This window comes from Exophiala spinifera (assembly GCF_000836115.1).
Source record: "Exophiala spinifera strain CBS 89968 unplaced genomic scaffold supercont1.2, whole genome shotgun sequence".
NCBI lineage: Eukaryota > Fungi > Ascomycota > Eurotiomycetes > Chaetothyriales > Herpotrichiellaceae > Exophiala > Exophiala spinifera.
In genome coordinates, this window is record NW_015622514.1 from 2,497,612 (window position 1) to 2,523,204 (window position 25,593).

The 25,593-nt window shown below is 53.1% G+C and overlaps 10 protein-coding genes across 10 annotated transcripts; 2 read left to right on the plus strand and 8 right to left on the minus strand.

The window, feature by feature from the left end:
• Positions 1 to 790: 790 nt before the first annotated feature.
• PV08_03211 (uncharacterized protein) lies at positions 791 to 2,618 on the minus strand (the record flags this gene model as incomplete). The annotated part of the gene is made up of 6 exons (XM_016377568.1): positions 791 to 988; positions 1,050 to 1,127; positions 1,193 to 1,312; positions 1,369 to 2,043; positions 2,101 to 2,192; positions 2,267 to 2,618. The coding sequence occupies 6 exons, from the start codon at positions 2,616 to 2,618 to the stop codon at positions 791 to 793; spliced, it is 1,515 nt and encodes a 504-aa protein (XP_016239138.1).
• Positions 2,619 to 3,700: 1,082 nt separating this feature from the next.
• On the minus strand, positions 3,701 to 4,141 carry PV08_03212 (uncharacterized protein; the record flags this gene model as incomplete). The annotated part of the gene is made up of 2 exons (XM_016377569.1): positions 3,701 to 3,847; positions 3,902 to 4,141. The coding sequence occupies 2 exons, from the start codon at positions 4,139 to 4,141 to the stop codon at positions 3,701 to 3,703; spliced, it is 387 nt and encodes a 128-aa protein (XP_016239139.1).
• Positions 4,142 to 5,137: 996 nt separating this feature from the next.
• On the minus strand, positions 5,138 to 7,042 carry PV08_03213 (uncharacterized protein; the record flags this gene model as incomplete). Its single annotated transcript, XM_016377570.1, has 8 exons — positions 5,138 to 5,405; positions 5,466 to 5,502; positions 5,558 to 5,638; positions 5,693 to 6,122; positions 6,174 to 6,352; positions 6,464 to 6,536; positions 6,591 to 6,762; positions 6,816 to 7,042. 8 exons carry the CDS (start codon positions 7,040 to 7,042, stop codon positions 5,138 to 5,140), a joined length of 1,467 nt encoding a protein of 488 aa, XP_016239140.1.
• Positions 7,043 to 7,876: 834 nt separating this feature from the next.
• On the plus strand, positions 7,877 to 9,719 carry PV08_03214 (uncharacterized protein; the record flags this gene model as incomplete). The annotated part of the gene is made up of 4 exons (XM_016377571.1): positions 7,877 to 7,993; positions 8,058 to 8,404; positions 8,467 to 8,611; positions 8,673 to 9,719. 4 exons carry the CDS (start codon positions 7,877 to 7,879, stop codon positions 9,717 to 9,719), a joined length of 1,656 nt encoding a protein of 551 aa, XP_016239141.1.
• A 183-nt stretch (positions 9,720 to 9,902) lies between these two features.
• PV08_03215 (uncharacterized protein) lies at positions 9,903 to 12,275 on the minus strand (the record flags this gene model as incomplete). The annotated part of the gene is made up of 2 exons (XM_016377572.1): positions 9,903 to 12,003; positions 12,052 to 12,275. The coding sequence occupies 2 exons, from the start codon at positions 12,273 to 12,275 to the stop codon at positions 9,903 to 9,905; spliced, it is 2,325 nt and encodes a 774-aa protein (XP_016239142.1).
• Positions 12,276 to 13,477: 1,202 nt separating this feature from the next.
• PV08_03216 (uncharacterized protein) lies at positions 13,478 to 14,434 on the minus strand (the record flags this gene model as incomplete). The annotated part of the gene is made up of 1 exon (XM_016377573.1): positions 13,478 to 14,434. One exon carries the CDS (start codon positions 14,432 to 14,434, stop codon positions 13,478 to 13,480), a length of 957 nt encoding a protein of 318 aa, XP_016239143.1.
• A 524-nt stretch (positions 14,435 to 14,958) lies between these two features.
• On the minus strand, positions 14,959 to 15,720 carry PV08_03217 (uncharacterized protein; the record flags this gene model as incomplete). The annotated part of the gene is made up of 1 exon (XM_016377574.1): positions 14,959 to 15,720. One exon carries the CDS (start codon positions 15,718 to 15,720, stop codon positions 14,959 to 14,961), a length of 762 nt encoding a protein of 253 aa, XP_016239144.1.
• Positions 15,721 to 16,240: 520 nt separating this feature from the next.
• On the minus strand, positions 16,241 to 20,610 carry PV08_03218 (uncharacterized protein; the record flags this gene model as incomplete). Its single annotated transcript, XM_016377575.1, has 5 exons — positions 16,241 to 17,019; positions 17,076 to 18,025; positions 19,116 to 19,664; positions 19,711 to 20,194; positions 20,256 to 20,610. 5 exons carry the CDS (start codon positions 20,608 to 20,610, stop codon positions 16,241 to 16,243), a joined length of 3,117 nt encoding a protein of 1,038 aa, XP_016239145.1.
• A 2,091-nt stretch (positions 20,611 to 22,701) lies between these two features.
• Positions 22,702 to 23,676, minus strand: PV08_03219 (uncharacterized protein; the record flags this gene model as incomplete). The annotated part of the gene is made up of 1 exon (XM_016377576.1): positions 22,702 to 23,676. One exon carries the CDS (start codon positions 23,674 to 23,676, stop codon positions 22,702 to 22,704), a length of 975 nt encoding a protein of 324 aa, XP_016239146.1.
• A 465-nt stretch (positions 23,677 to 24,141) lies between these two features.
• PV08_03220 (uncharacterized protein) lies at positions 24,142 to 25,578 on the plus strand (the record flags this gene model as incomplete). Its single annotated transcript, XM_016377577.1, has 1 exon — positions 24,142 to 25,578. One exon carries the CDS (start codon positions 24,142 to 24,144, stop codon positions 25,576 to 25,578), a length of 1,437 nt encoding a protein of 478 aa, XP_016239147.1.
• Positions 25,579 to 25,593: the final 15 nt, after the last annotated feature.

The window sequence follows — 25,593 nt, forward strand, 5'->3', positions numbered from 1 at the left end:
GCAGGCAGTGCGTCAGGCCGTGGCAAGCTCGACTAATTGCGACGACCAAACCCGTCTCGAAGAAACCGAAAGATCCAAAGACACCTCGACCAGGAAAGACCGGAAGAAACCCTGCCCCGGTGACCAACGGAGGCAGATCTATAGCCAAACCAGCACCCGAACCCAGACCACGGCCCCTCAAGAGGGTCTCTCAGTTCACGGCGTTGCTGGAGTCAGAGAGTGCACTGATTATGACGCTATGCTGCTCAAAAGACGGCTTCACGACACGGGACATCATCAACGCCTGAAATCCCCTGCAAAAATCCTCCTGAGGTGCGGAGGAACCAGCGCCGTCATCCATTGTTAAAGTGAGCACCGGAGGAACCAACTTTAACCTGGTCTTTCGAGAGGGGACCGACCTGGAAACCCTCAACGGGCTGGACATGTCGTTCGGGACACCCGTGGAAGGAAAGCAACCTGGAATAAAGCTGAGGATGACGAAGAAGAGACGCAGCAAGGTGTACAAGCTGACCACAACTGGGCCTACCCCCTTGGGGAGCAAGAGTGAGGCCGCTAGACAGAACGAGTCTACTTTGTTTACCAGATTATCTCATGATTGGAGAGAAAGTGGAGAGAAGAATGTTACTACAAGTAGAACACGAAGTAGCCGACAAAAATCAAGTTCGTGTACACATGTATTTCAGCGCCCTCGTCGCCATTTTCGACTTTAGATAATTCTCTCTTGCCTCAGCAGAGAAGTAGATGTCTTTCGTTTTGCGAGGCCGCTAGAGCCCTCGGCCGCTACTCGAGGTTATGTCTCACTAGCGACCACGTTTTCTACATACTCTGCTTTCTTTTCCTCCTGTTGAGTCAGATCTCCAGGAGACTGATTGTCCGAGTGATCATCTTGAAGTCGGTCCCGCTTCAAGAAGATGTAATCGATTTCTTCCAAAGTCAAACCTTTGGTTTCTGGAAATAGGAAGTAGATCAACGGAAGGAATGCAAAATTCTGCAAAGGAGGTCAACCATGCCCTGGTGCGATGAGGAGAGTTCCCCGATGTACAACTTACTGTTGACATAAAAACAAGGTACGTCTTCCATTGGATATTGTGCACCAGTGTTGGGGTGATCATAACGATCGTGAAGACCTGTTCCGGGCATTAGACCGTGTTTCGTCCAGATCTTGATCTTGGATCGGATATTTGATACTCACCCAAACCCAGTTGTTCATAACGGCAAGGGCGGTACCTTTCGCACGCACTTGTAGCGGTAGAATCTCCGCCGCGTAGAGCCATGGGATGGGAAACAGCGAGCTGCCAAAAGACAACATGTACTGCGAAGCGTCAGTCAGACTCATCTATGTTGCACCCACCCGAGCGTGAAACTCACCGTAATGAAGAACGCCACTGAAGCAGTCGCCGTGGCGTGCTCCTTGTTCGTTCCTTTGAAAGACAGCAATGCGGCAATCAGCGCCATCGATACGGCTTGACCGGCTGTTCCGATCATCAACAGCGGTCGGCGACCGATCTTATCAAGACCTAAGATGGGCCCGATGCACCCGGCGGCAAATGCCAAATTGACGCAGCCAGCCGTCACAATTGCGGTCTTGTGCTCGAGACCGACGGAATCCTCCAAAATAACCGCGGCATAGAACACCACCACATTGATGCCGCTCCACTGATTCATGAGAAGGATGAGACACGCTAGGAACACACGATAGCCAGTCTGCAGAGGATCGCCCCGTCGGAATATGGCAGACCATTTGAACTCAGTAGACCGCTCGAGCTCGACTGCATCGACAATTTCCTTGAGTTGACCATCCACCTGTGCTGCCGTTTCGCTCAATCCGTACACTCGTTGGATCACGCTCCTTGCTTCATCGAGATTGCCCTGTTGTACAAGCCAGCGAGGGGTCTCAGGTAAGGCCAGGATGATGGCTGCGATTGGTAGAGCGAGCACAATTTGGAACGCGATTGGAAAACGCCAAACGAACGGTCCAGAGCCGTAGCTCAGTCCAAAGTCGAAGAAGTACGCGAAGCTGATGCCTAGAGCGATGAAAATAACCTGAGATAAATTTAGATCGGTGATCTTTCAATCGCTGAACCTGGGAGAGAGCCTTACCTCCGTTGACACCAACCGGCCTCGATTGTCACCTTTACAAAGCTCCACCTGGTACATTGGCACGGTGCTGCTGTCAATTCCAACACCCAATCCTGGTCACGAACAGATTAGCCTCTCCCTCTCTCCGTCTCAATTCACCGTCAGTCATCCACGGACCCTTACTCACCAGTAATGAATCTCCCCACCATCAATTGTGCCCTCGAATAACTCGAGCATTGAATCACTGCGCCCACACTAATGAAGAACATTGCGACCAAAATCGCCTTGCGTCTGCCTATCGGATCGGCGACGAAGAAATTCAAGATGCACCCGAACAGACATCCCAGGTTGTATATCGATACAATGATGCCCATCAGTCCTGGTGCCGGGTGGCCGAAGATATTCAAGAAATCGGGATTAGTGATCAGTCCACCGAACACGCCTTGGTCGTAGCCAAAGAGAAAGAAGGCTTGGCCGCAGGTTACGGCAACGGCGGTGCGTGTGGCTCGGCCGGGAGAGAACCATTCGAGGTACCTCATCTTGAGAGTATAAGGAGGGAAAGCTCCTGTTGTTGAGACTGTAGAAACCTTGTGGAAGAGCAAACAGAATAATGTAAGCTGATTTTGCCACACACGGAGTTCGAAAGGTACTTTAGGCTCCTTAATATACACGACCCGTCAGATTCTACAATCGCCAATCATCCTAGCTAAATCAAGGTCAGACTATGTTTTATACAGTGATAGGAACACAGCGCCTACCAATATCGCTTTTCCACTCCACGTACTCAAGTTCAGTTCTCCTTGATTTCTCCACGCAACCAAGTCAACAGCCCCGGGAATTCCAAGTCCAGGGAACTCGAAATCCGGGGGAATCCAGGTGCGGGGAAATGTTAATATTGACATGCTCGAGTGGCTTCTACAGAGGCCGAGAGAAACTTGAAACGGGTCTAGCTCTCCGGCATGTGGCCGCGAGCCGACCCCTGAGCATCTCCCAAATATGTAGTAGTAACGGGGATGCCTTTGGATGTCGATCGGAGGTACGCCGTAGCGTAACAGTCTGCTTCTCGGTTTAGCGGTGGAAAGCAGGTGTGATGGATGGTATATTTTCTGGCCGGTAGACACTCAGTAACTCAGTATCGCAGACTTTGCTTGTACCTGAGACCCCGGGCCTTCCAGCGTTTCACACCGATTGCCCCCTGGATCCGAGACACGTTGGGGTCTCCTTTTCCTCGGTCGTTTCCTCACATGGCAATAATATTATAATCAACAACCAGGTTAGACTTGGAAAAACAAAACCATGTCGCATACAGAGGAGTGGCTGAGGAAATGAGGTAGAGTCGAGTTGGAGGAGCGTGGACAGCAGCAGGGATGGGGTGGCGGCAAAAGACAAATCCGCAACACCAGGTTAGGTACATGATTCCTAAGCATTCGAACTACATGGATTACTGCATGTCCCAGTCTCATCGTCAGGTTTGCGAGACAGGAGATGGCGATCGCGGAAGATACTTTATCCACGTCGATGCTGGCCCCTACCGCTCTGATTTATCCTCCCGGGCTTGGTCCTGTTGTTAGTTATATTCACCTTGGAGTTCGGTGTCTGTCTTGATCGATTCCATCTCGTATTAATTCTCAGTGAAGGCGAGAACCGTGTCAAGAAGGACCATATTATTGACAGACCTGAGAACATTGCCTTCCAGCCTCATTGTTAATCCTGCAGCCCCAGGAACGTTTGTAGCTCCTTCAAACACGAAGATCGCTCCCAACCCGAGCTATGGGGATGTTCGTTAACCGAGAGAATGAGACTGGAAGTCATCGGTACATACATCTTTGATGTCAGGGCGAACAGGTACTGCCGCATCAGCGTTCAGGGGAGGGAGATATCTTTCTCTAGTCTCGATATGTGCGGGACGAGGCCGAACGCGACGTGGAGCAACAGCTTGTGACGCAGGTCGGGCGTCTTTTGGAGGCTCGTTGCGGGAATTGGACAAGCGCAGGATCGTTATCGGAAGATGTTCCTCGCTCGATTGGCGTCTGGAAATCTTGTTGGCATATAGAATAACCATTGTTGGAACGACCTACTTCTTGAGTCGGAAATGGTATCTTCTCCAAAGAAACGTTCCTTAATCGCAATAGTCACGCATCGTTGACAAGTCTTCGTGTGCTGGAGCAGCACCCCCGTCTTGGAGAGCGACGACATCGCGTGACTCGAGCGCTGTCGGGCGGCGTTCAGTCGGACGACGCTGTGGACGGAGAGGACACCTCCCTGTGAAGGCCGAGAATATAGCAATCTATAGCACAAGGCAGTGAATTGATAATGTTGCAAAAGTTGTAAAGGAGCGTCGGGGCGTCAGTGTAGCCGGGGGTGTAAGGCTTGAAAATCATCGAGTTGTAAAGACGTCGTCGGTGGAGGTTCCCACAACTCAGCCTCTTCAACAGTACAATCACTGATTAGCACTGAGTAGTGCGTATCACCATCGGATTGATATCTATCTCTGCTTTTTGCTTTGCATATTTTATGTATAATCTTGCGAAGGTGTAGAAGTGTAATCTTTGACAGGGCACGACAATCAACTCGTTTTGGCAGGCAAAAGGCGTGAATTCGAAGTGGGTCCCATTTCCCAGCCCCTTACTTGACAGCCTTGTTCTAAGAACCCCCCTTCTTTGAAAGTTGACAATCTGGATTGAGCCGGACTTGGGCTCCCCAACTGGCCGAGGTGACCCGATCGGCAGCGTGAGTAGACCGAGCAGACTGAGCAGACTGATCAGAGGCTTGAGAAGACCTGAGCAAAGGCGGCGCGGGGTTATGTCGGAAGGAGCGGGGCGGGCGTCGAGAGCCCGGCTGTGAAACTAACTACTCCTTAAGGCGTATATTAATCTCGACTTGTTCGTTCCGAGTCATCCATAGATCTCCTCACACTGGCAATCATGAGGGAGAAACGCGGTATCTAAGCACCAGGACCTCACGACATATTCTGTGCGTCCTCCTAACGACGTTCCCTTCAGGGGCAACCGACGTATGCAATCTCTTCCCCGAATAGCCTGCTCCGAGTTCTGTTTGCTCACAGAGTGTACCTGAAACCTTCCAAACCTTCAATGACCTTCCCCCCGTTCATGGCTCTTTTGTTGGCTCGGTTGAATTTCCAACTCAGCCAGGCGACAATGAGCACGATCAGGGCGTTGGCAATCAAACAGGCCAGGATGCCAGGACGGTAATTCGGGGCGTCTTGTGCACGAAAGACCGTTGTTCCAATGATACCGCCAATGCTGCCACCCCCGACCAGAGTTGCAGACGTCAACGCGCGCTTCCACTGTCCACGGATATTGTTACTGGCAAGAGTTGTCAGCTCGCTTTTCGGTGCTCAGACGGATGGACTGGATAGTGCTTACCCCTGATAAGTGATCAATGCGGGACAGTTCGCGTTACCTGAGGCGCGACGTTAGTTGGTCACTCTCACACCGCCGTCATTGATGCTCCTTACATGCAGAAGTGGCCAAGAACACGCCAAAGTATCGAACCCCTGGGGTTTTGACGTAGCCCAGCAGTCCCAAGCCGACAATGCCTGAGAAACTTTCAGTCAAATCAACACAGAGACGACAAACGTTTAGACACTTACCCATAAGAGCATTTCCGACCACAACCGGGCCACGGAGGCGCCACTTGTCTGAGTAGTACGATTCGACGAACATGATTATCGCCGCAGCAACGTACGGGGGTGCAACAAGACACTGGGCCGCCGCGACGGAAAATCCCATGCCATCTCGAAGAATTATGGGCAAGAAATAGGCGATGGCGTACGAATTGGTAGTGGTCAACATGTACAGCCAGGCAAAGGCCCACACTTTACTGTCCAGGGCATTCTTGAGATATTTGCCGACGGAAAACTTGTCCGGATACGTGTCCGAGCGGTCTTGCTCGATCCGCGCGACGACAAAGGCTGCTTCTTCCTCGTTGAGAAAGTGCCAGGACTTGGGAGAGTCCTCTGGAAAGTCGACAATGATGAAATAAGCACCAATTGCCAGGACACATGTCAGGATACCCTCTATCTGAGAGAAGTCAGTCCGTGAATTCGCTTCCCCTGCGTCGAAGATACTCACGATGAAAATCCAACGCCAACCAGAGAGATTGGCGAGGCCTGACATTTGCATCAAACCATACGCAAGGATTCCGCCGAACCCTGAGGCCATGCTCCCAATCAGGTAGAACAGGGCATTGCGCTTCTGCAGGTCGAAGCGAGGATACCACGTGCTGAGGAGGTACACACAGCCAGGATAAACTGTGATCGTGTCGAAGACACCGTGTCAGCGAAGAGGGCCGTGAAAGAAAAAGAGCGCAAGAACACAAAAGCCAGAATGAACTGGGAAAAATCAATGCTGAATGAGCTTACAGCCTGCTTCGAGTGCACCAAGGATGACTCGCAAGACGCACATAACTTCCCAGCTGGGTACAAATCCGAATCCCTGTGCAACACGTCAGTATATGCACCGGTTGACGGGGAGATCCTTCTGTCTCACAATCATGACAGCACCCCAAGCAAGGACAATGAAGGAGAGAAATTTGCGCGGGCCCATCGTGCGGATGAAGACCACTGCGGGCGCCTGGAAAATGGTATAGGAGATGAAGAAGACAAGAGACACGATGGTATATGCATTGTTGGACTCGTTCATGTCCAAGCTCTTCTGCATCCTGAATCAATGGTCAGCACACCCCGACGTGGGAGATGGTGAAAAGGCGCATACCCAGCGACCGAGGCTGCGCCCAGGTTGGTCCGATCGAGAAGACTGATGCAATAGAGACAACCGAGCGTGACTGCGAGACGGAGGTCAATTCTTCGGACAATTCTCTTCTGCTCGGCGGGGCTGAAGCGGGATATATGGTCCTGGTGTGATACGCCCTTCATGGCGACCTCGACCTGGTCGTTGGACACATTGTCGGCGGCTTTTTCATCTATCGAGCGCGGTGCCATCTCGGTGGGTATGAAAACAGGTTTGCAGCTCGTGTGGGATGAGGGGGAGACAATCCGGGTTGATCGAAGGAGACCACGTCGAAATCTGGGGATTGCGGGAGAATGTACGGAGTATATAGGCCGTTGGAAATGGTGTACCCACACGAAGCCCGAGTTTCGAAGTGGACCGAGGCTTTTACCACCGGGACAACCAGAAACAAGTATCGGAAGGATGTCGATATACCGTAATACGGCACGGGAATGGCGAGGATTTTCCACCGGACGTCCACCGGACACGACTTCACCCGCGCGCATACTCACAGACTCCGCTCCCCTGGCCGACCGGAGACCCCAACTGTGGAGTCCCCGCAACCTTTTCGCAACATCATATTGGGCAAACCCTCGGAAGGATCGTCGTCAACATGTAAAATATCGTCTTCTCACCACGCACCAAAGTCTCCTACGTGACCCGTGCCCCAATAACGCGAACATGCATTCATGGTCTACTGGGCCCCTCTCTCTCCGTGGTTCCGAGGCTCGTAGCGCAGAACCACGGCTTGAGATGCGTGAGCTTTCAGAGTTCCCTTTGATAATCTGTCCGAATTAGGAAGACCTTTGTTCCGCAAGGCACCCAAGGAAAAGAAAGGCCGTGGATGAAATCATCCCCAGTACAGCTGCAGCTGCACCCCGCCTCGTCGATAGTATGACTGGCAGGAGTCACAGTCGGGGCACTATTAGTACCCATGGCCGCAATCATAACCCCGGGGAAGTGCCCAAGTCAGTATTTCTTTTCCATCCTCTGGTCCAAACACCACCCTAGCAGGATTCTGAGAGCCATTCCAACGTCCAACAAGAATGAGGAATAATGCCCTGTGGCGTATCCTGCTTCTTGCGCACGGTGTTAGCTGTGCGCCTGCTTCAGGTCTACCCGTCGTAGACCTGGGGTACGAGCTACATCAAGCTACGTTCAACGTCAGTAAAAAAGCGAACCGTACAAGTGTTGCGCAGTCGTCTTCCAGCTACTTACAACGTCCAGGAGTCCGGTCAATACTACAACTTTTCGAATGTGCGCTACGCCGCGCCCCCAGTGGGCAAGCTTCGATTCTCTGGTCCCGTCCCTCCCAGCACCGATGGGCCTAAAGTTTTCAACGACGGCTCTAGAGCCGTGACCTGTTTCCAGGCTCTCCCGGCCTGGACGGTGTATTCGGCAAGTTGGATCGCCAACGGCACTGCCGCCTTCGACATCTCTGCCGGGTATCAAGTGCCCCCCTTGCCACTGCCCCCACCTGTCCAACCCACCGCCAGCGAAGATTGCCTGTTCCTTGACGTTATGGTGCCGAAAGCTGCCTTTGACGCTGCGGGGAAAGGTCCAGGAGTGCCGGTGTAAGTTGATTTCGGCATCGTTGAGGTGCGTGGTCCGAGTAATGCTCATCGGTAGAGAACAGAATGGTGTGGATCCACGGAGGCGGATACACCCTCGGGTCCAAAACACTCTACAGCCCTTCTGCAGCCGGTCTTATCGAAGCGAGTCAGGCCCACGGGGGACCAGGTATCGTCTGGGTTGCGATGAACTATCGCCTTGGAAGTTTTGTACGCCGAACCCCCACCGTCTCATCTGAGCTGTTTCATGCTGACCACATCTGGCGGCCAGGGATTTCTCTCCGGGCCGACGTTTCAAGGCTCCTCTGGGACCGCCAACGCGGGCCTCTTCGACCAGCGCCTCGCGCTTGAGTGGGTGCAGCAGAACATTGCGAAGTTTGGGGGGGATCCAGACCGGGTTACGGTCATCGGAGAGTCGGCCGGCGGCGGGAGCACACTGCACCAGATCACGGCGTTCGGTGGTTCGAAAGGCAGGGTGCCTTTCCGTCGGGCCATCGTGCAGAGCCCTGGTTTCTTGATGACGCCCTCCGAGAAGCTACAGGAATCCGTTTACCGGTCCTTCCTGGCCACCGCCGGAGTTTCGACGCTGGACGAAGCCCGCGATCTGTCCGCGGAAGCACTTCAGCTCGCAAACTACAAACTCGTCGGAAGCTCAACCCCTTACGGCTCCTTCACCTTCAACCCCGTGGTTGACGGGATTTTCGCGCCCGCTCTGCCGGGCCAGCTTCTCCTGCAAGGACGTTTCGACAGGTCACTGGAGATCATGGCAGGCCATAACCTCGAAGACGGTCTTGGGTTTATGGACCCTTTTGCCCAGAATGAGACCGTTTTCGAAGCCGACCTGCGCTTGTACTTTCCCACCATCTCCGATTCCGCGGTGGAATACATTTCAAAGGTCCTGTACCCTCCCATTTACGATGGCTCCGCCGGCTACACGACACCGACTGGACGGAACGATCTCTTGGTTACGGAGGCCTTTTTCTCGTGCAGCACAAACTATCTGGCTCGAGCCTATGGCAACCAGGTGTTCAATTATATTTTCACGGTTCCACCGAGCCTTCACGGGGACGATGTGGCATATACGTACTACAATGGACCGAGCCCTCTTGTCAAGAATGATACTTTGGCCGTCATCATGCAGAAGTATTTTACGAACTTTGCGATCAAGGGCAATCCAAATGCCCCAGGACTTCCCCCGTTTCAACCGTACGGTCCGCGTGCGACGGTTCAGAATTTGAATCTGACCTTCGTCGATCAGATGGTTGACAATGCAGCGAATAAGAGGTGTTTATGGTGGCAAAAGGGATTATTTGCTTGACCGTAATTGTAACCCAGTGGGTACTTTTTTGCCATTCGAGATGTCCAGCATCGCTCGGCATCTCCTGCTCTAGGGTATCATTCCTAAAGAATACAAACAATACACAAAGGAATCTTGACAATCTCATGTACGCGTAACCTTATCATTACCTTAGGTAGGTAATCAACGCCTGGCTCATCAATATCAGCTGCGTACCAGTTCGCCCCAGAACGCTGCATCACTCTTGTTCTCGGCGCTGGCCACATTGAACACGCCACTTGTACCCTCGATCGCCGTAGTTTTGCCACCCAGAGACTTCGCGTCACCATAGTACCTAAAGCGATACATACCAGACCGTGTCCCTGGCTCGATCTCCCATGTTAGAGTGACTTCACTTGTTCCCAAGACGGTACTGAGCCGTTTCCACTTGAACACGAGAAACCAGTCTCGGTCAGAGCGAACCTGAACCCACTTCCCTTGGTCGGAGTCGAACCTCTCCACCGCAGCGAAGGTCCCTTCGAGTCGGAAGTCGTTTCGCGGGTTGGCACCAACGAAAGTGGCGCTGACCACCGACCCAGCTGTATGTTGTTTTGCTGGATCAGGGGAGGATAACGTTGCTCCAAAACGGCGAAGAAGGCCCGGATTGTCAACAACCACTGGCGTAATGAATGACAGAGAGGCATTGACATTAACAGGTGGGCTTGGACCCGCTGGCAGGCGACGAAGGTGGGATGTCTCATCCTCCGAACCGAGATACGGGAGGTAACTAAGGGTTAGGTTGATATAGGCCTCAAGCGTGTGCGGGCCATAGAGCGTGCTTGCACCCTCATACCGTTGCACACCATATTCTTCTTCCGTTGCAATGTAGTGTGCATAAGTATTGGCTGGGCCACCAATGACAACTTGAGGATCATCAATGCCGAGGACGGATGGAGCGCCTTCTGCAAGAGCAGTCCGCCAGCGCCGTCCCGCCATCGTTGTTGCCTCACCTGGAGACACAATGATGATCAGAGGTCCCACACGAAGTAATTGGATGTCGACTATATTCGGCGACCAGGCGTAGGGTTCATCAGCTGCACCAACATCAAGCAAGATGGGTTTGGGCTTCTGGCAGGCGATCTGCTCGTCCGTAGGCTCGTGGATGAAGCCTCGTGCCAACTTCCAGAGAGGATTCTTCAGCGATGGCGAGTCGTCCGTATCATTTGTGCCCTGAGAGAAGTCAAAAGCACCAGGGCCATCTGTCGTACCGCCAGCAAAGCCGTATCCTAGTGCAGCCGAGCAGGTTTTTAATTGACGGGACTGATTGTATGGAGAAGTAAAGGTGAATGAGGAAAAGTTGGCGTAAGTGTGGAAGAATGAGACTGTGGAGGGCGGAATTCGTTCTAGATCTGCACTGTCTAGGATATACTTTGCAGCCGTCATTTGGAGACTTCCAATCTCGAAGCAAGACTTGGTTCCCTGATCTATGCTTCGAAACATTGGACCACGTCCATGACAAGGCTGAGTTTTGCCACCACATGTGCTGTCATTAAAAGAACATGAAAGGCCCGAATCCTCACAAAATGCCCCGAGAGTGTTCGGGGAGGTGTCGCCAACGTTGGCTTGCGAGAAACCTGCAACGAATGCCGGATTTGCCTCCTGCATATACGTTTCAAAGAGATATGCTGCCACTCCCTTGTTATCGCCAGTGATGAGCGTGTTGTTCTGGTAGAGCGATGTGCCATGGACTGGAAACCAGGACAAGAGCCCCATTGCTTGACCGTCCGATGCTCTCTCAAACTTCAAGAGAGTCATGTTCTTGTCAACATCGTCGGCATATCTTGTTCTTTCGTCCTTTGGATTCTGCAAGTAGGCATAGGGGCTCCGATTGACGTTGGCATGCTCTAGCCTTGTCTGGCCCAAACTCAAGTGACCTGGCACAAGACTCTTGTGAGCGCGCTGAATAGCCAATACCGAGCCCGTGACGATGGCGTTGTAACTGGTTTTATCGAATCCCTTGCTTGTTATTTGAGGCAGAAGGTAGTTCAGCCAGGCCCCGGGTCCGCTATGGCTGTGCGTACCTGTGACGGCCAAACTGTCCTTATTGTATACTTCATACTCGGGTCCCAACTTCTCGAGTTCTTTCAGTATGCCATGTCGAACAGCTGTATCTCCGGATTGTGTATCAAGGACAAGGTAGGCAATTCGAGAAGAGTTGTTCGTCAAGTTTCCGACGATGAAAGCCCTGGAATAAAGGCGCTGTCGGAGACCAGTTCCAGACTGATCTGTATCTGCATAGCCCATCATATTCACCTCGACAACCGGCCTAGGCATGTTAACACGGGTTTCAGGATAGCAGATTGGAATCTCTTACCCCGTGATGTCCGCCTTCCCAACGCCCACCAGGTAATCCCCTTTCGAAGCCACATACTGTTCTCCTTCCCCTCGACTCTTGGTCGGTATCAAGTGCGCAAGGACAGGAGTTTCGAGACAGGAATAAAGTAACAGGATGGTGGTGATCAGCAGCAGCCAGAAGTTATAAATCACCAGGCTGGTAGGGCTTCGACCCAACTTCGGCGTTGCTTGACTGGAAGCCATCGCAGTTTTGGACCGGGTTGTAGCGAGGTGAGGGTTCTCTTGTGTGGAGCGCACCTAGGGGAGTCCACTGAAGCCTCTCATGTTGCAGTCTCCTAGTCGGTAGAGGAGAGAGTAGTCGTCAGAATGACCGCACAAGAAACCATGGATATCGCAGGCATCGTGCCTTGTGACACGCGCTCGGGACCGTGTGCTGACCAGGCATTTGCACGTCGCAGGACGCGGGGAAGGAACGTCCGGGACCGGCCAAGACGCTAAGATAAGATACCAACACAATGACATCATGGGGTACGAAGGGTGCAGACGCGTCCAGAGCAACGGGTAAAGCACGAAGTATTGATTTCTGTTGGATACGAGCATAAGCAGTAGACGAAATGACTCTGTGTGAGATGCCCCTACCCACTTCTAAGTACTGTTAATACGACCTCATCCTCCCACTCGTGCGTCACTCGAGCGCCAAGGAGGGCTGATCGGGACTCATCCCGCCGCCTAAATTGAAAGTCGTGCAGCCCAGCGTGCGAAAGGAGTGGACCAGTGAGGCTGAGGGCATAAGTCGACTGATAGATGCCCAGGTGTCCCGGGAATGATTTCAACCCTGGTCGATGACCCGTTGGTGTTAAAGAGAGAAATGGATCTAGAGAGACTCAGTACTGGTTTACGTCGATGAACCATTAAGCTTGAACTTACCCATGGTCGGGCGAGAGTGAGAGGCCGACTCCTGTGGCAAAAGGAAAGCGGTCAGCATCTGCATACCCATTGCTGCTACTGCTGCAGATTCCAGAGACAACTGACCTGCTGCCTCCTGCAAGTCTAATGGTCGACATTCCCGGCAGACTCGAGTACCACAAATGCGCAGACACAGGCAGAGCACGTTGAGAGCGACGAAGACAGCTGAGGTGCAGCTGCCGGACGGTAGCCGAGGACGCGTGTTGCGCAATGACAACTGGGTCTGGATGGAATGCTCTGTCGCCGCCTTCAAGGAAGCGTGGGATGTCTGTACAACTCAGCAGATTGTCTACATCTCACCGGAGGTAATTACATTAGCCTCCCTCACTAGTTAGGGCATCCGGACTATGCCCGAATACATTAATTGCCAACACAACTTATACCTGATGCTGTGTCCCCGTGCTGGTTCTGCCCCTTTTGATCGTACAGTACATGCAAGGTAGGTCTAGACGCTACTCATTCACTCTCTCTGCTCCTCTTCAACCCTTTGTGGGAAGATATCTCAGTGCTTTTCGAACATTCCGTATCCCATGTTTATCGGCCAAATGTCTCACGAACGAACCTTTGTGCGCTGTACCGGTATGATTGGCGCAGATGAGACAGACCCAAGGCTTTTCGACAGCTGCGTCGCCGTCACCGTCACCATCGCGAGTGCGAACGTACTTGCCGTACATGATACAATCGTTGTCCTGGAGCGCATCAACGTCGACGCGGTTGTCGTTGTCTTTGTCATTCTCACATTCATGACGACGACGACGACGACGACTATGCCCATCATCGTTATCGGCATCGTTGGTATCGTCGCCTGCCTGATCGCGGGGAACGACTTGGGTTTTGTCCGTTTCTTTGCCCTTGCCTTTGCCCTTGCCTTTGCCTTTGCCATTGTCATACGTCTCCTCCCTCTCCTTCTCCTCCTCTTCCTCCTCCTCCTCGTCCTCCTCATAATCATCATCATCTTCTCGAAAAATAAAACAAACCCGTCTCCGCAAAACATCATTCTCAACATCAGCGTTCATTCCTACCATCTCTTGGATCCTGGCGTCCGTCACCTTCAACTTTTCCAGTTCGCGCACCCAAAGCATCGTAAATTGGTCAGTCAATCCCATAATGACCTCCTTTAGCAAGTGGCATCTATCTCGCTGCTCGTCACTAAATGCCCAGTGCATTGACGGGTTCACGGCCTCATCCAACCGCGCCGCTAGCTCGCCGTCAAAATCTGCTCGACGCACATCGAACAAACTCCCATCCTCGTCGCTCTCGTCGAGGAAGATGGACACTGCCGTCTCATAAGCCCTCGTCGCGCGGCGGCTCCGTAGCGCAAGGGAAGGGTAGGGAGTGAGAGCGATGTCCAGCTGTCCCCGAATGTATTCGCGCAGCGCAGCGCAGAGTACAGCGTCGCGGATGCGGCTTATGCGTGCCGTGGTTGAGGGTGACATCCTTGTCCCCTTTTCGAAATAATCAATGTCCCCTTTTCGAAATAATGAAGGTCGAGTTTGGAGTTGGTTACTCGGTTCAGTAGGTTCAGTATGTGAGGTACGGTATGTGAAGAAGTTGAAGGCCGGAAGAAAGCAGGTCTCCATTTGAAGAAAAGCTCATGCGCTGGGTTGAGTCAGGCTGGTAAACGCCGCGGGGAAACGACAGCTGTTCGGAAACATGTCGTGTGGTTGTTTGCGTACTGAGGGCACGACTCCGAGAGACCATCGCTGATGGTGAGGTGGACAAAATACCAAACGAGAGAAAGTACCGGTTTTAGACACGGTGAGGTATGATAAATGTCGAGCAATCGGTCGGCGTTGCAGCTCAAACACCTTCGAAGGAGTGCGTGCGGTGTAACGCTTGTTGATACACATCATAACGGAGCTTGCACATAGGGGGAAGTCGCAGATCTGGTATTGACCTGCTCCTGTAATGATCCGGACCGTGCAAAACACACGTACAGTGGTCGTTGTTCGAATCATCATCAAGATTTCTTCCAGCGAACCTTGCGAACCCACTGAGCCCATTTCTGGACGTCGTCCCTCTCACATATCCTGTCGACAGTGTACCACTCCTTGGCCAGCTCCTCATTGGTCGCCATCCGGTGGACGAAGCTATGACAAGCACGACAAAGCCACGCGACACTGTTCAGTTGGTGCTCCTCGTGCCAGTTTCTCTTGAGGGCTTTAGCGTGCACTTGCCTCGGGATGAGATGGTGATAGGTCATCGGCACCCAGTCCCTGTCGCAGATCTCGCACTCGTTCTTCCTCGTCTCGGCCCATTTTGGCGGTGGGGTCGTCGCACCACCGACATATGCGGATATGACGGGGGCTATGAATGTCTGGACGTCAGACACCGGCGGTTCAATGAGCCCATACGCCGTCAGGCTATCGGTGACGTCGCCTGGAATATGGCTCGAGACTTCCTCGTACACAGAAAGCGTCAGGGGAAGGGACCATTTCTCTGACAACCCCGGGCTGTCCTGAAGCGTATGATAGGACAGCCTCTGCAGGTCCTCTGGGAGGCTATTGAATATCTCACTGGCCAGGTAGTCTGAGAAGTCGGCGAGCTCCGATGGGTCGGCTTCTGCAGCGGGCGGTGCAGGAATGGAGGCGCCCGTCTGTCGCTTGCTTGTTTTGGTCTTGCGACCTCTTCTTCCCAACGATTTCTCCACGACCGCCGAGAAGAGACAGTCTCTGAACGTGTCGAAATTGTCGGCGTCGGTTTGCCCCATTGGACGGGTCATGGCAGCTATGGATGGACCAGAAGCTTGCCAACACACGAGGTACCACAGGAACGTGCAATATTGTCTAGCTAGTTAGACGCTTGACGAGTCCTTTTGCCGGATGGTTGTAGGTGGGCTTGAATGACGCCTAACCAGACCAGACCGCCCCATGTTGACCCTTACACTGACCTAAGGCAGTTTTGACATCAGTTGAGCGTCCCGTGTTCACGTCGTACTGATGTCCGAAAGCAACCTACCTAATAGTCGATACGGCCATTCTGACGTATTGTATGAAACGAAGCTCGAACAGTACGAGTACGAGAAGCCTGGTGAGCCGAGTGAGCCTGCGGTGTCCCGTCAAGACGGGGGGGCACAGAAATGTCCCGCCAAAATCGGCAGTCAATGCCGCCGCTTTTGGAGGGCTTTATGTCACCATATCAGGACTACATGTCGCCTGTCTAGGTCGGGATTACTTGTAGCTGTTCTTCTGCTAGACTATCCAGAGACAGAGGGCTGGGCACCGACTCTATCAATCACGGTGTCACCACGACATCTTCTTTAGGTGTTTTCCCTGCTCCCCTCGCTCGCTCTCTGCGCCGGTCTTGAACCTCAACGTGGCCGTGCGTGGACCAGCCATCAGAAACTCGACCTCCCTAACCCTACAGGAGACGGGAACATCGGCGGCAACCTTGACCCCGTCGAATCGAGGGTCTGTCTCTCTGTGGAATTCTCGTGCGAGCTCTTCTTCTAAATTCATAATCTCCCAGCTTACCCTCCCCGCCGCAAACGTGTCCCACAGCCCCTCTCGTCGCGGGTGTCGGAGGAGGAGAACCACGGCCTCTCGACGCAGTCTGGGGTCGCGACATTTCGACGCGACAGTGTAAAGCGGACCTGCCACCCCTTGACTGAAGGTAAAGACCGGTCGGGCCTGGTTGACACTTCCCCCCACGATCGAGGCGGCGTCAGGGATTTGTTCGACCTCCCTTTTAGCGCCGTGTTTTGTTGTTGTTGATGTTTTTGTTGCACCACTTTGCCGCGAACGTGTACTTTTTCCGGGCGTCCACAACATTGTGGAAAGATGATGCTGATCTTCGCCGTCGCAATCCAACAGTTGGCGACTAATGTCGACCACTGTCCTAAAACTCGTCTCGTAGAGGTCCCATACCAGGTCTCCATGGACCGAAGACAGTCGAAAGATCGACAGGTACATGTCCATGATGCAGTTGTGAAGTTGGATGACCAGTATTGTTTTTCGATCGCGATCGTCGTAACGTGTGCGCTGTTCATCCTGTAACGACTCAAAGGCGATTTTCCCATGTCCTGCCGTCGGACAAGAAGGTCAAATTGGTCCGTGGTGGATTGTCGCGGCCGCACACCTGCTCGAGTCCATTCGTCCCGACCGTCACATTCGACGAGGAAGCACTGAAGGTCGCTGAGTAACAAGTCAAAGTAGCACCGGGCATCGGCCAGAGTCTTGAAGCTCAACTTGCTATCCGAGCGCAACGGCCAAGGTGCCAATCTCGCATTCGACTGCGTGATGAACGCGGGTAGGTTCTCGTCGCACATCAGCGACCGAGCCTGGATCTCGAGCGTAGTCAAGGCCAAGACAAAAGCGTTGTACAGCTCGTCATAGTGCGTCTTCGAAGCGGTCGCTGTCTCCCTCGTCCGCTCTAGATTACAAAACAACTTCATGCCGTTCCGGAAGTGCATGATGCTCTGCGTTTGGTGGCCCTGCAGCGTGGCGTAGCACGTGAACAGGATGCATGTTATTAGAGTCGCCACCTTGTGCACCGGTTCCTGAGAGGTAGAAGTGTCCGAGAGCGCGTGGATGGCGCGGTTGCACTGTCGCAGCGCGAACTGGATCTGGGAATCCGTGCTGTCGTCTGGGATCGCCGTGTCGCGCCCGTTCGAAAACTTTTGGTGCAGCGCCCCGAGCCCGGTCACGGCGTAGCGCACCGCGGGCTGGGTCATCGACAGCTGAAGCACCGAGAGGTGCCAGAACTCCTCGTCGACCCGGAACAAGGCCGTCAGCTCCGGGACCGAGTACGACCGGAAAAAATCAAACGACTGTCCCTCGACCTTGCTGTCAAAGACCAGCAGGCGGGGATATGTCAGGTAATGGTGAACCTCTTTCGTAAGCGGTGCATGTTCCGCTGCTGTTGCCATCACCAATGGCGTCCACGAGTGCTGCCATGAGTGTCGCTCCCAGGACGTCCCGAGCTCTGGCAGCGTGTGGTTGTGCTGGTGGTAGCCGCCGCATTTCCGGCCTGACGACAAACACCGCGCACACGACGGCTTGCCTTCGTCGCACTTGATCCGGCGGGCCCTATAGCAGAGAGAATGGGTATGTGAGCGAGGGTTCCTCTTGAGTCAAATCGACAGCGCAGTGATTTGGGGTGATCTCGCACCTGCAAGTAATACAGCCGGTCTTGACCTTGGGCTTCCACACCTTCTGGCGGGGCTTACCCGAAGATACGCGACGACCCGTCTCCATCTTACCTCTCCGCCGCCATAGAGCACGAGGCGTTGAGAGTATGGTACAATGGGATGCCTGACAGACTGGGAAGACGACTGAATCGTTGAAATGGAGTTGAAGATGAATCAGTGTCGTGAAAGCTCCGTGATCTTCGCCGCAACAACTCGTAAATCATTTAGTATCGTGCCTTATGCAGGCGATTAGCCTCCTGTGGTCAGGACTCACTTGGCTCACTGTTTAGCCCGGTGCACAGGCTGGTTACCAGTCAGGCGTCGAAGAATCGACCGGTACAAAGTGGAAAGGGTGGCTCACTCTAGCCAGGGCAATCATTAGCCGGGAAAGCAAATCGGCCCCCAAAGACTTAAATCCAAGGAGGGACTGGCAGCCCAGGAAACCCAGGCTGGTGGGCCCTTTGGACAGTGTCCACCAGGTCTGGGGGGGATTCGAGTCCCATCCGCACCTATCAAAGCCTTATCACCGTCATTTGGAATCGCTCTTCCAGGGTGTCGCATAGCGGGCCTTATCGCTTCTCTTGCATCTCGATTCTGGCTCGATGTTTAACTACGATCGTTCGAGAACCAATCTAACTGCACCATCTGGACTTATCTCCAACACGACGATGGGTAGCACAAGGCCGTCGTCGAATGCTTAGATTCGCGGCTTGAGGTCATTATCATTTGGCGATGTCTTCTGATCTGTCCTGTTTCCAGAGAAAGTTCCAGGTAAAATGTCTGGCGACGGAGCAGAGCTCATTTGACCCAAACTTCAATTCGAGGCGGAATTTCGCATCGCCCGGAATTCGCATGCATCATGCCAGAAGCGGCAGCATCGACTTTCGTGCTCCGCGCTTGGCACCAGGAACGAGGCAACACTTTGGCGTACAGAGGGCCAGTCACCCGGACTAATGCTACAGCCTGTACTGCTCACCTGAGCCACGTACCAGGAATACAAGGGAGTATCGGAAGCCGCAGCGCCGCCCAGGATACCTGCCCATGCGAAGGCTTCGGGCTGTTGGTCCCAGTAGCCCAAGATTGAACTTTCATCAAGGGCAAGCATGAGTTTCTCGGCGAGCTTTCGATGAATGCCCACGTGTCGTGGTTTGGGGTAGACCGTTTCGACCAGAAATATCAGTATGGCATAGCGGCACACCAGGTAGCGGCAGTCACTTGAAACGGGCGGACAGAGGAGATTGTGCTGGATAGAGCGCCGTGCTGCAATTATATGCAACAGATCTGGGCCGTTTGTGTTGTCTCTGCGGAAACATTCGTAGGTGACGACGAGTTTGCGCATATTGTCGAGAATGTCGTGCATGACCTCTCTGCCCTCAACGCCGTCAAGAAGCGCCAGCTTTCTCTGGCTCATGACTTCATAGAGCTGTCTGCCTTGTCGATCCCACCTTGCTTCACAATGTGCGATAGAATACTGTGTGGAGTTGAGGAGGTCGATTTTAGGGGTTTCCAGTGTCAGAAGAGCGTCGTTGAGAGCGGTACTATCAGGTCGTCAGCTCTTGTTTCATGGCCATGAGATGGACTTACGATTCAAGGGCTTCCGCCAGACCCTGGGTCTTCAATGCCCCCAGACCTCCTAGTTGTTGGACCATCTTGTACACCATCTCCAGGTGCTTGGGTTGCCATCGCATACTGGAATAGAATTCATTGTCTCGATGTAGGTGCAGAGGTGGTTCCATTGGATTTTGTGGCGCTACGATCCGGTCGCCACTGTCATGCACTCCAAGCAGATTGATTGACAGCAAAAGGTCCTCGGATATTGGCCCCTGGTTCGCTGCAAGTTCTTTCCTCAAGCTAGCCAGGGCTTCGGCCTTGTACGACATGCGCAACATGATGCTCTTCCGGTTGGAGCCAGAGTTAGGGCCTGCGAGCCATGCTCGATGACAAGTCCCAGCAAAGACGATAGAGTAGAATGCGACGGGGCTTCTCATCGCAGCGCTCATGATGTCAGCTTGTGTGCGCTGGATCTCTTTTCGCGAAGGGCCGTAGAGAACCCATTGATGCCTTATGGCTATAGGGTACGTTAGCAACGTCAGACACATGACTTCAACACATATCTTGAAAGGCCCTACCGTGATCAAGCATCTCCTGGACATATTCGGGCACGTGAATGTCGCGGAGGGCGTCGAATGGGTCTAACCGCCATTTTCCAATGATACGTGGAGGTGAGAGCCCTCTAACATCAGTCTCGGAATCTTCTGACGCCGATGTTCCAGGAGAATAAACCAAGGACTGCGGTGTGGTGGCCGAATCATTCGTGTGAGGCGTACCCGCATTGCGGCTGACAGAAGGTCGCGACTGGCTTTTAGATAATTTTCGTTTTCTGTGATATTCCAGTGCAGTGTGTTGCTGGCGAGATTGGACACTGTCATGGCTGAAAGACTTCTTTTGGTCATAAGGCAGGAAGAGTAACGTGGTGGATGTCATGGTTGCCATCGTCGTGCCCCTTTCCCAGCATTTTCCAGCATGTGATCGGAATTCCTTGTAATCAAGATAACTAATGCTAGATCAACTGGTCACAGGTTCTCGGATTGTCTTGAGTAAAGAGAGGAAAGCGAACAACTCCTGATTGATCCAGCCAACACCGTCTAGAACGTTTGGAATCTGAAGACTTCGAGCCCGCTTCGGTATCGCGTCTTAAGTTAACGTAACCGCAGCTGATCTAACCTCAGGCAGGAGAGAATGCGGCAGGGATATGCATGCCTCGGATTTCGTATGGAGGCACAGCCGCGTCTGGTTGCCTCTTCAGAAGCGTGAGCGCGTCGCAGAGAAAAGGTCGTACTGACGGGCGATGCTGCCTCAGATATCCCCAGGACTCGGCTCGACGATTTCTGTCTAGAGAGACATGAGCTACTGCTTAGCGTTGGTGACGGTGCTCGTAAGGCTTACCCTCGTGCATACAGGGACCGTGCAGGCAGTATCCACTAAGCGCACTTCCTCACCAGTGAAACCGACGAGGACCAGACGCCGGGCAGCACAGGGCATGATCATGCTTCCTTGGGCACATAATCCTGGCGGCATGGTTGGCCCATTCCTGAACCCCCCTGGCTGAGGTTAAGCAAGACCGCTGTAGGGAGTCCGAGGCCAAGCCAGTAAGGGCGATGGGCGGCGCGTGGCAGTCCGAGTTGTGCTGACAAAACGATCCGAGGCGATCAATGGCCTCCCTCTGCCGAGTGTAACCAAAATATGATGATGATGATGAGCAGCGTGCGGCCAAGGTGAATTTCTCGAAGCCAACCAACCGACGGCACAATATTCGTAGGAGCTCACAGCACGTAAGCCGCGAGGACAGCTCCAGACCCTTTCGACGACTACCAGACCCACAATCAACTTGGTCGATTCTGGGGCGCCTTGTCCCCTTCCCCGAGTCGGAAGGTCGATAGCAAGGGAAGTGTGATGCTCCCAGCTTTCAGACATTCTGCCGTCTCGTTCCGTGTCAGAGGTGACAATGCGAAGGAGGGTTCTAATCCCGTACTTGAAGATGCCGGATATGCGCTTTCAAACAGGTGGCGCTCCTTTCATTCCCACAATGGGCCTGATTCGAGATTGCAGCTTCTGGGGATGCTGCTTCGGGCTTAAACTACGGTGCATGCATTATAATGCACCACCAACCATTGAGTCTCAGTTGGACAGCTGCAATCATCATTCTGAACGTCGGTGGTCTCCCAGGGCTTGGAATTGCCGGGAACATGGCAGAGTCTGTCTGGATCGCTGAAACAGATACGTACACGAGAGTGCTTTCCTTCGACAATTTCGTGAGGAGCGAGGCCAGGGTCAGGTAAAGGCTAAAAAAACGCAGCCATGGATGGCCATCGCGCATCTATTCGGGATGCCTTCCCAATGGAGAATAATCTTCCCTCTTTTAGGTAAGGAACACCTATAATGATAGGGCCTCGACACCTACAATTGGCCCCTAAAATTAGGCATCATCACCTGGGACTCCGCGGGCTTAGGGTGCATTATGGGCTTTACATCTCCTACTTCTTCCCTGGCAAATTTCACCGTCTCTCAACTCGTTAATCAGAGAGAATAGATTATTTCCATACAGTACTAGTGCTTATGAGGAGACATCTCTCATTCGTTTCATCGTTGAGCTTGTAGTGAAGCCCTAAATCTGTGTAAAGTCTGTGAGTACCAGGTACTTATTAATTACAGTGATTGTGATGCTATGGTTACCTCGACACTACAAGTAAAACCCTACCAACAATAGGTAGGATTAGGCGTGGATAGAAAATTAGGGGTGCCTGAGCCGTGCCAGAGCACGCGCTAACTATATCGGAATGGGTGCGTTTTAGCTTTTACCCCAGGGTCACTAACTAACTAATAGGCAATGCAATAACGCAGCAGCAGTCCGCAAGACGAGTTAGGAGTTGGAAACAACACTCAGGCAATCAAATATATTACTACAATTATTATCGAAAAGCATCCTCCCTCCGGTGACCATGGATGGCGCTGTAGTCGTTTTAAAAACCACTTCTGACTGTGACTGTTTTCGTGCAGCGTGCGAAGGCTGAGACACTAAGCACCGCGACTTCCAACAGATAGAGTGTTGAACTCCTGCCTTTCTTCGTCGGTTGCGGCGAGAAATCCTACCATCCAGTTCCAAAGATCGTCCTGCTTTTCTTCCTTGTAGCTGTCGACGCTGGACTTGATGGGCTTCCTAATCTCGTAGTACACACCACTGGTCCCCCTCTCAGCAGTTGCGACCCATGCTAGATTGGATCCTGACTCCTGAGGCCGATGGATGTTGTGGTGATAGACACGGCGCAGAATCGGAACTGCCCTCGGCAAGACGTAGGACCATGCGAAGCGAAGAAGTGGCCCCGCTTCTCTGGCCAGGCCTGTTCCGGGCATGAGCCCAGGATCGAAAGCCACGACGGTCCACTTCTTGTTGAGAGCCAGTATGCGTCGATGCAAGGCATATGTCCACAGGATGTTACACAACTTGGCTGTCGCATAGCGTTGTCGACCTTCATACTTGAGAGAGGCACCAGCGGGATGGGCAAGCCTTTCAGCAGTGTCATATCTCGCGTCAGGAAGACCACTTCGTTGTTCTGGGTCATGGGTGCCACTCGAAGTCACCACAATGCGGGCGTCGGCTGAAAGGTGAGGTTGTAGCAGATGGAACAACAATGCGTGGCCCACGACGGTGATCCCAAAGGTAGCCTCGACGCCATCCGCGGTATACTTGACGTCGTCTGGAAATTGGAGGGCTGCGTTCAATAGCAGGTGGGCGACAGGAGGGTATCTCTTCTCCTCCCAACTCTTGACGAAGGCGCGGATGTTCTTGAGATCGGCGAGATCAAGAGGCATGAATCGTACATTGTCCTGACCGAGTTTGGTATTTATGGCATCGGCACTCTTGTCGGCGTCCTTCCGTGCGGCGATCACAACCTGATAATTGGGATAGCGCCTGGCAATCTCTGTGGCTGCGTGGAAGCCGAGACCTGTTGTCCCACCAGTGATGAGAACCGATTTTGAGAATGGCGACATGTTGCTGTGCGATGTTCGAGGACTTGGAAAAGAAGATGATGATAGTATTCCATTGCCGGGCTGCGAACAAGAGCTTTATATCCCTGTTGGCAGCCCTCACTCACCCTGACGGGCAAGGGCTAAGTCCGCCGTCCCACGGTCTTCCTGGTGTGTTGGGTCAATGTACATGAGCAACATGCTCTCGATACTAAGTCGAAGATAAGATGCGACAGTGGCACCTCGATGAACGGCGCACTGCGATTGGGAACGGCACTTTACAGTCTAACCGCATCAAGGCAAGCGGGGGTCGTGGATTTAGTTACTCCTTAATGCCGGCTGCACCGATAGACAATTCAAGGCGTCGCTCAGGCACACACGAGGCTTTTTCCATTCCCCTGCCCTTTCATTGTCTCAACAAACTGATGGTCTATCGCCGTATTCACGCATGCCTTACAACCAGGAACGTCAAGACCACCGGTGACGATGATGGCTCGCAAGCAACCTGCCCGCGGCTCTCCGCCGGCCGAGCTGCTGTATCATTCTCGGCGGTATCGCGTCGTCATCTGTACAGTTTGCAATTATGCGGTGCCCCGACCGGGAATTGCATGGCACTTGAAGGAAATGCATTCCATGAGCCCGTCCGACCGCAAGCCATACCTTGACTTCGTGGCCGGGCTTGACATTTGCCCTCCCAACCAAGTTGTACCTCCGACCGTGGAGGAATTTCCAGTTCCACAACTGCCAGTATTGGACGGGCTTCAATGCACCAGCTCGGGCTGCAACTACCTCTGCACAAGCGAGAAACGTCTGAAGAACCATTTCACGAATACACACAAGTCTGAACAACAAGCCTTCCGTCGGGTCCCTGTACAGACGTTCTTTCGCGGGAACAAGCTCTCATACTTCACGGGATCGAGCACATCTTCTTTACTCAAAACCAGAGCTTCGCATTCGATCCTACCACTGCGGTCGGTGCAATCACACACCCTGTTTAGGCCAGTACCGACATCCACCAGCTGCCAATCACGGAGTCCAGTTCAAGATCCCCTCACACTTCTCCGACACTACCAGAGGTCTACTTTCAAGACGATAGCGGATGGAACTCCCGTTGATGAGAAGCTGTGGAGGGACGTCATCTTCCAGATTGCTCACGAACATGAATTCCTGCTTCATGGTCTCCTGGCATTCACCTGTCTCCATCTGGCATACCTGAACCCAGGTACGCGAAATGAGTACTTAATCAAGGCCGGTGAGTATCAGAGCAAAGCTATGCCGCAGTTTCGAGAAGCCATAGCGAGACCTACAGACGGTAACTGCCACGCAATCCTCGCCTTCTCAAGTCTTCTCATCCCTTACAGCTTTGCCTCGGAGCAACAGGACGAGTTGTTTCTTGCCTCTGATAATGATACTGATGCCGTCCCGACCTGGCTGTACTTTATTCGCAACGGCTGCATCACGCTTTGCGACCAATGGGACAAGGTAGAATCCGGGCCTTGTGGGACTCTGGCCAAAGCCTGGGATAAACCTTTTGAGACACGAACTCCCGAACAAGCGGTGTATCTGGAGGACATGCATGCAATCATGGATGCTTCTGTTGGTGAACATGCATGGCCACATGAGGTCCGTGAGGCATACCGAGAAGCGGCAGCGGAGCTAGCCATGGCCTTCGCATGCTCACAGTCCGACCCCGAGAATTACACGACGTGGGATGCACTGAGGGTATGGCCAATGCGCATATCGATGACATTCACCAGGCTGCTTCGTGACTCGCATCCAGCTGCGCTGATCTTGCTTGCACATTATGCGATACTTCTGAAGCCCATTGAGTCCAAATGGTATTTCAAGGGTCGCGCCACCAAGCTCTTGGAGACAATATCTAGGAAAGTGGACCCTCATTGGCACTTCGCTCTGCCTGGTCTGTGATGGCAACAAGCACAG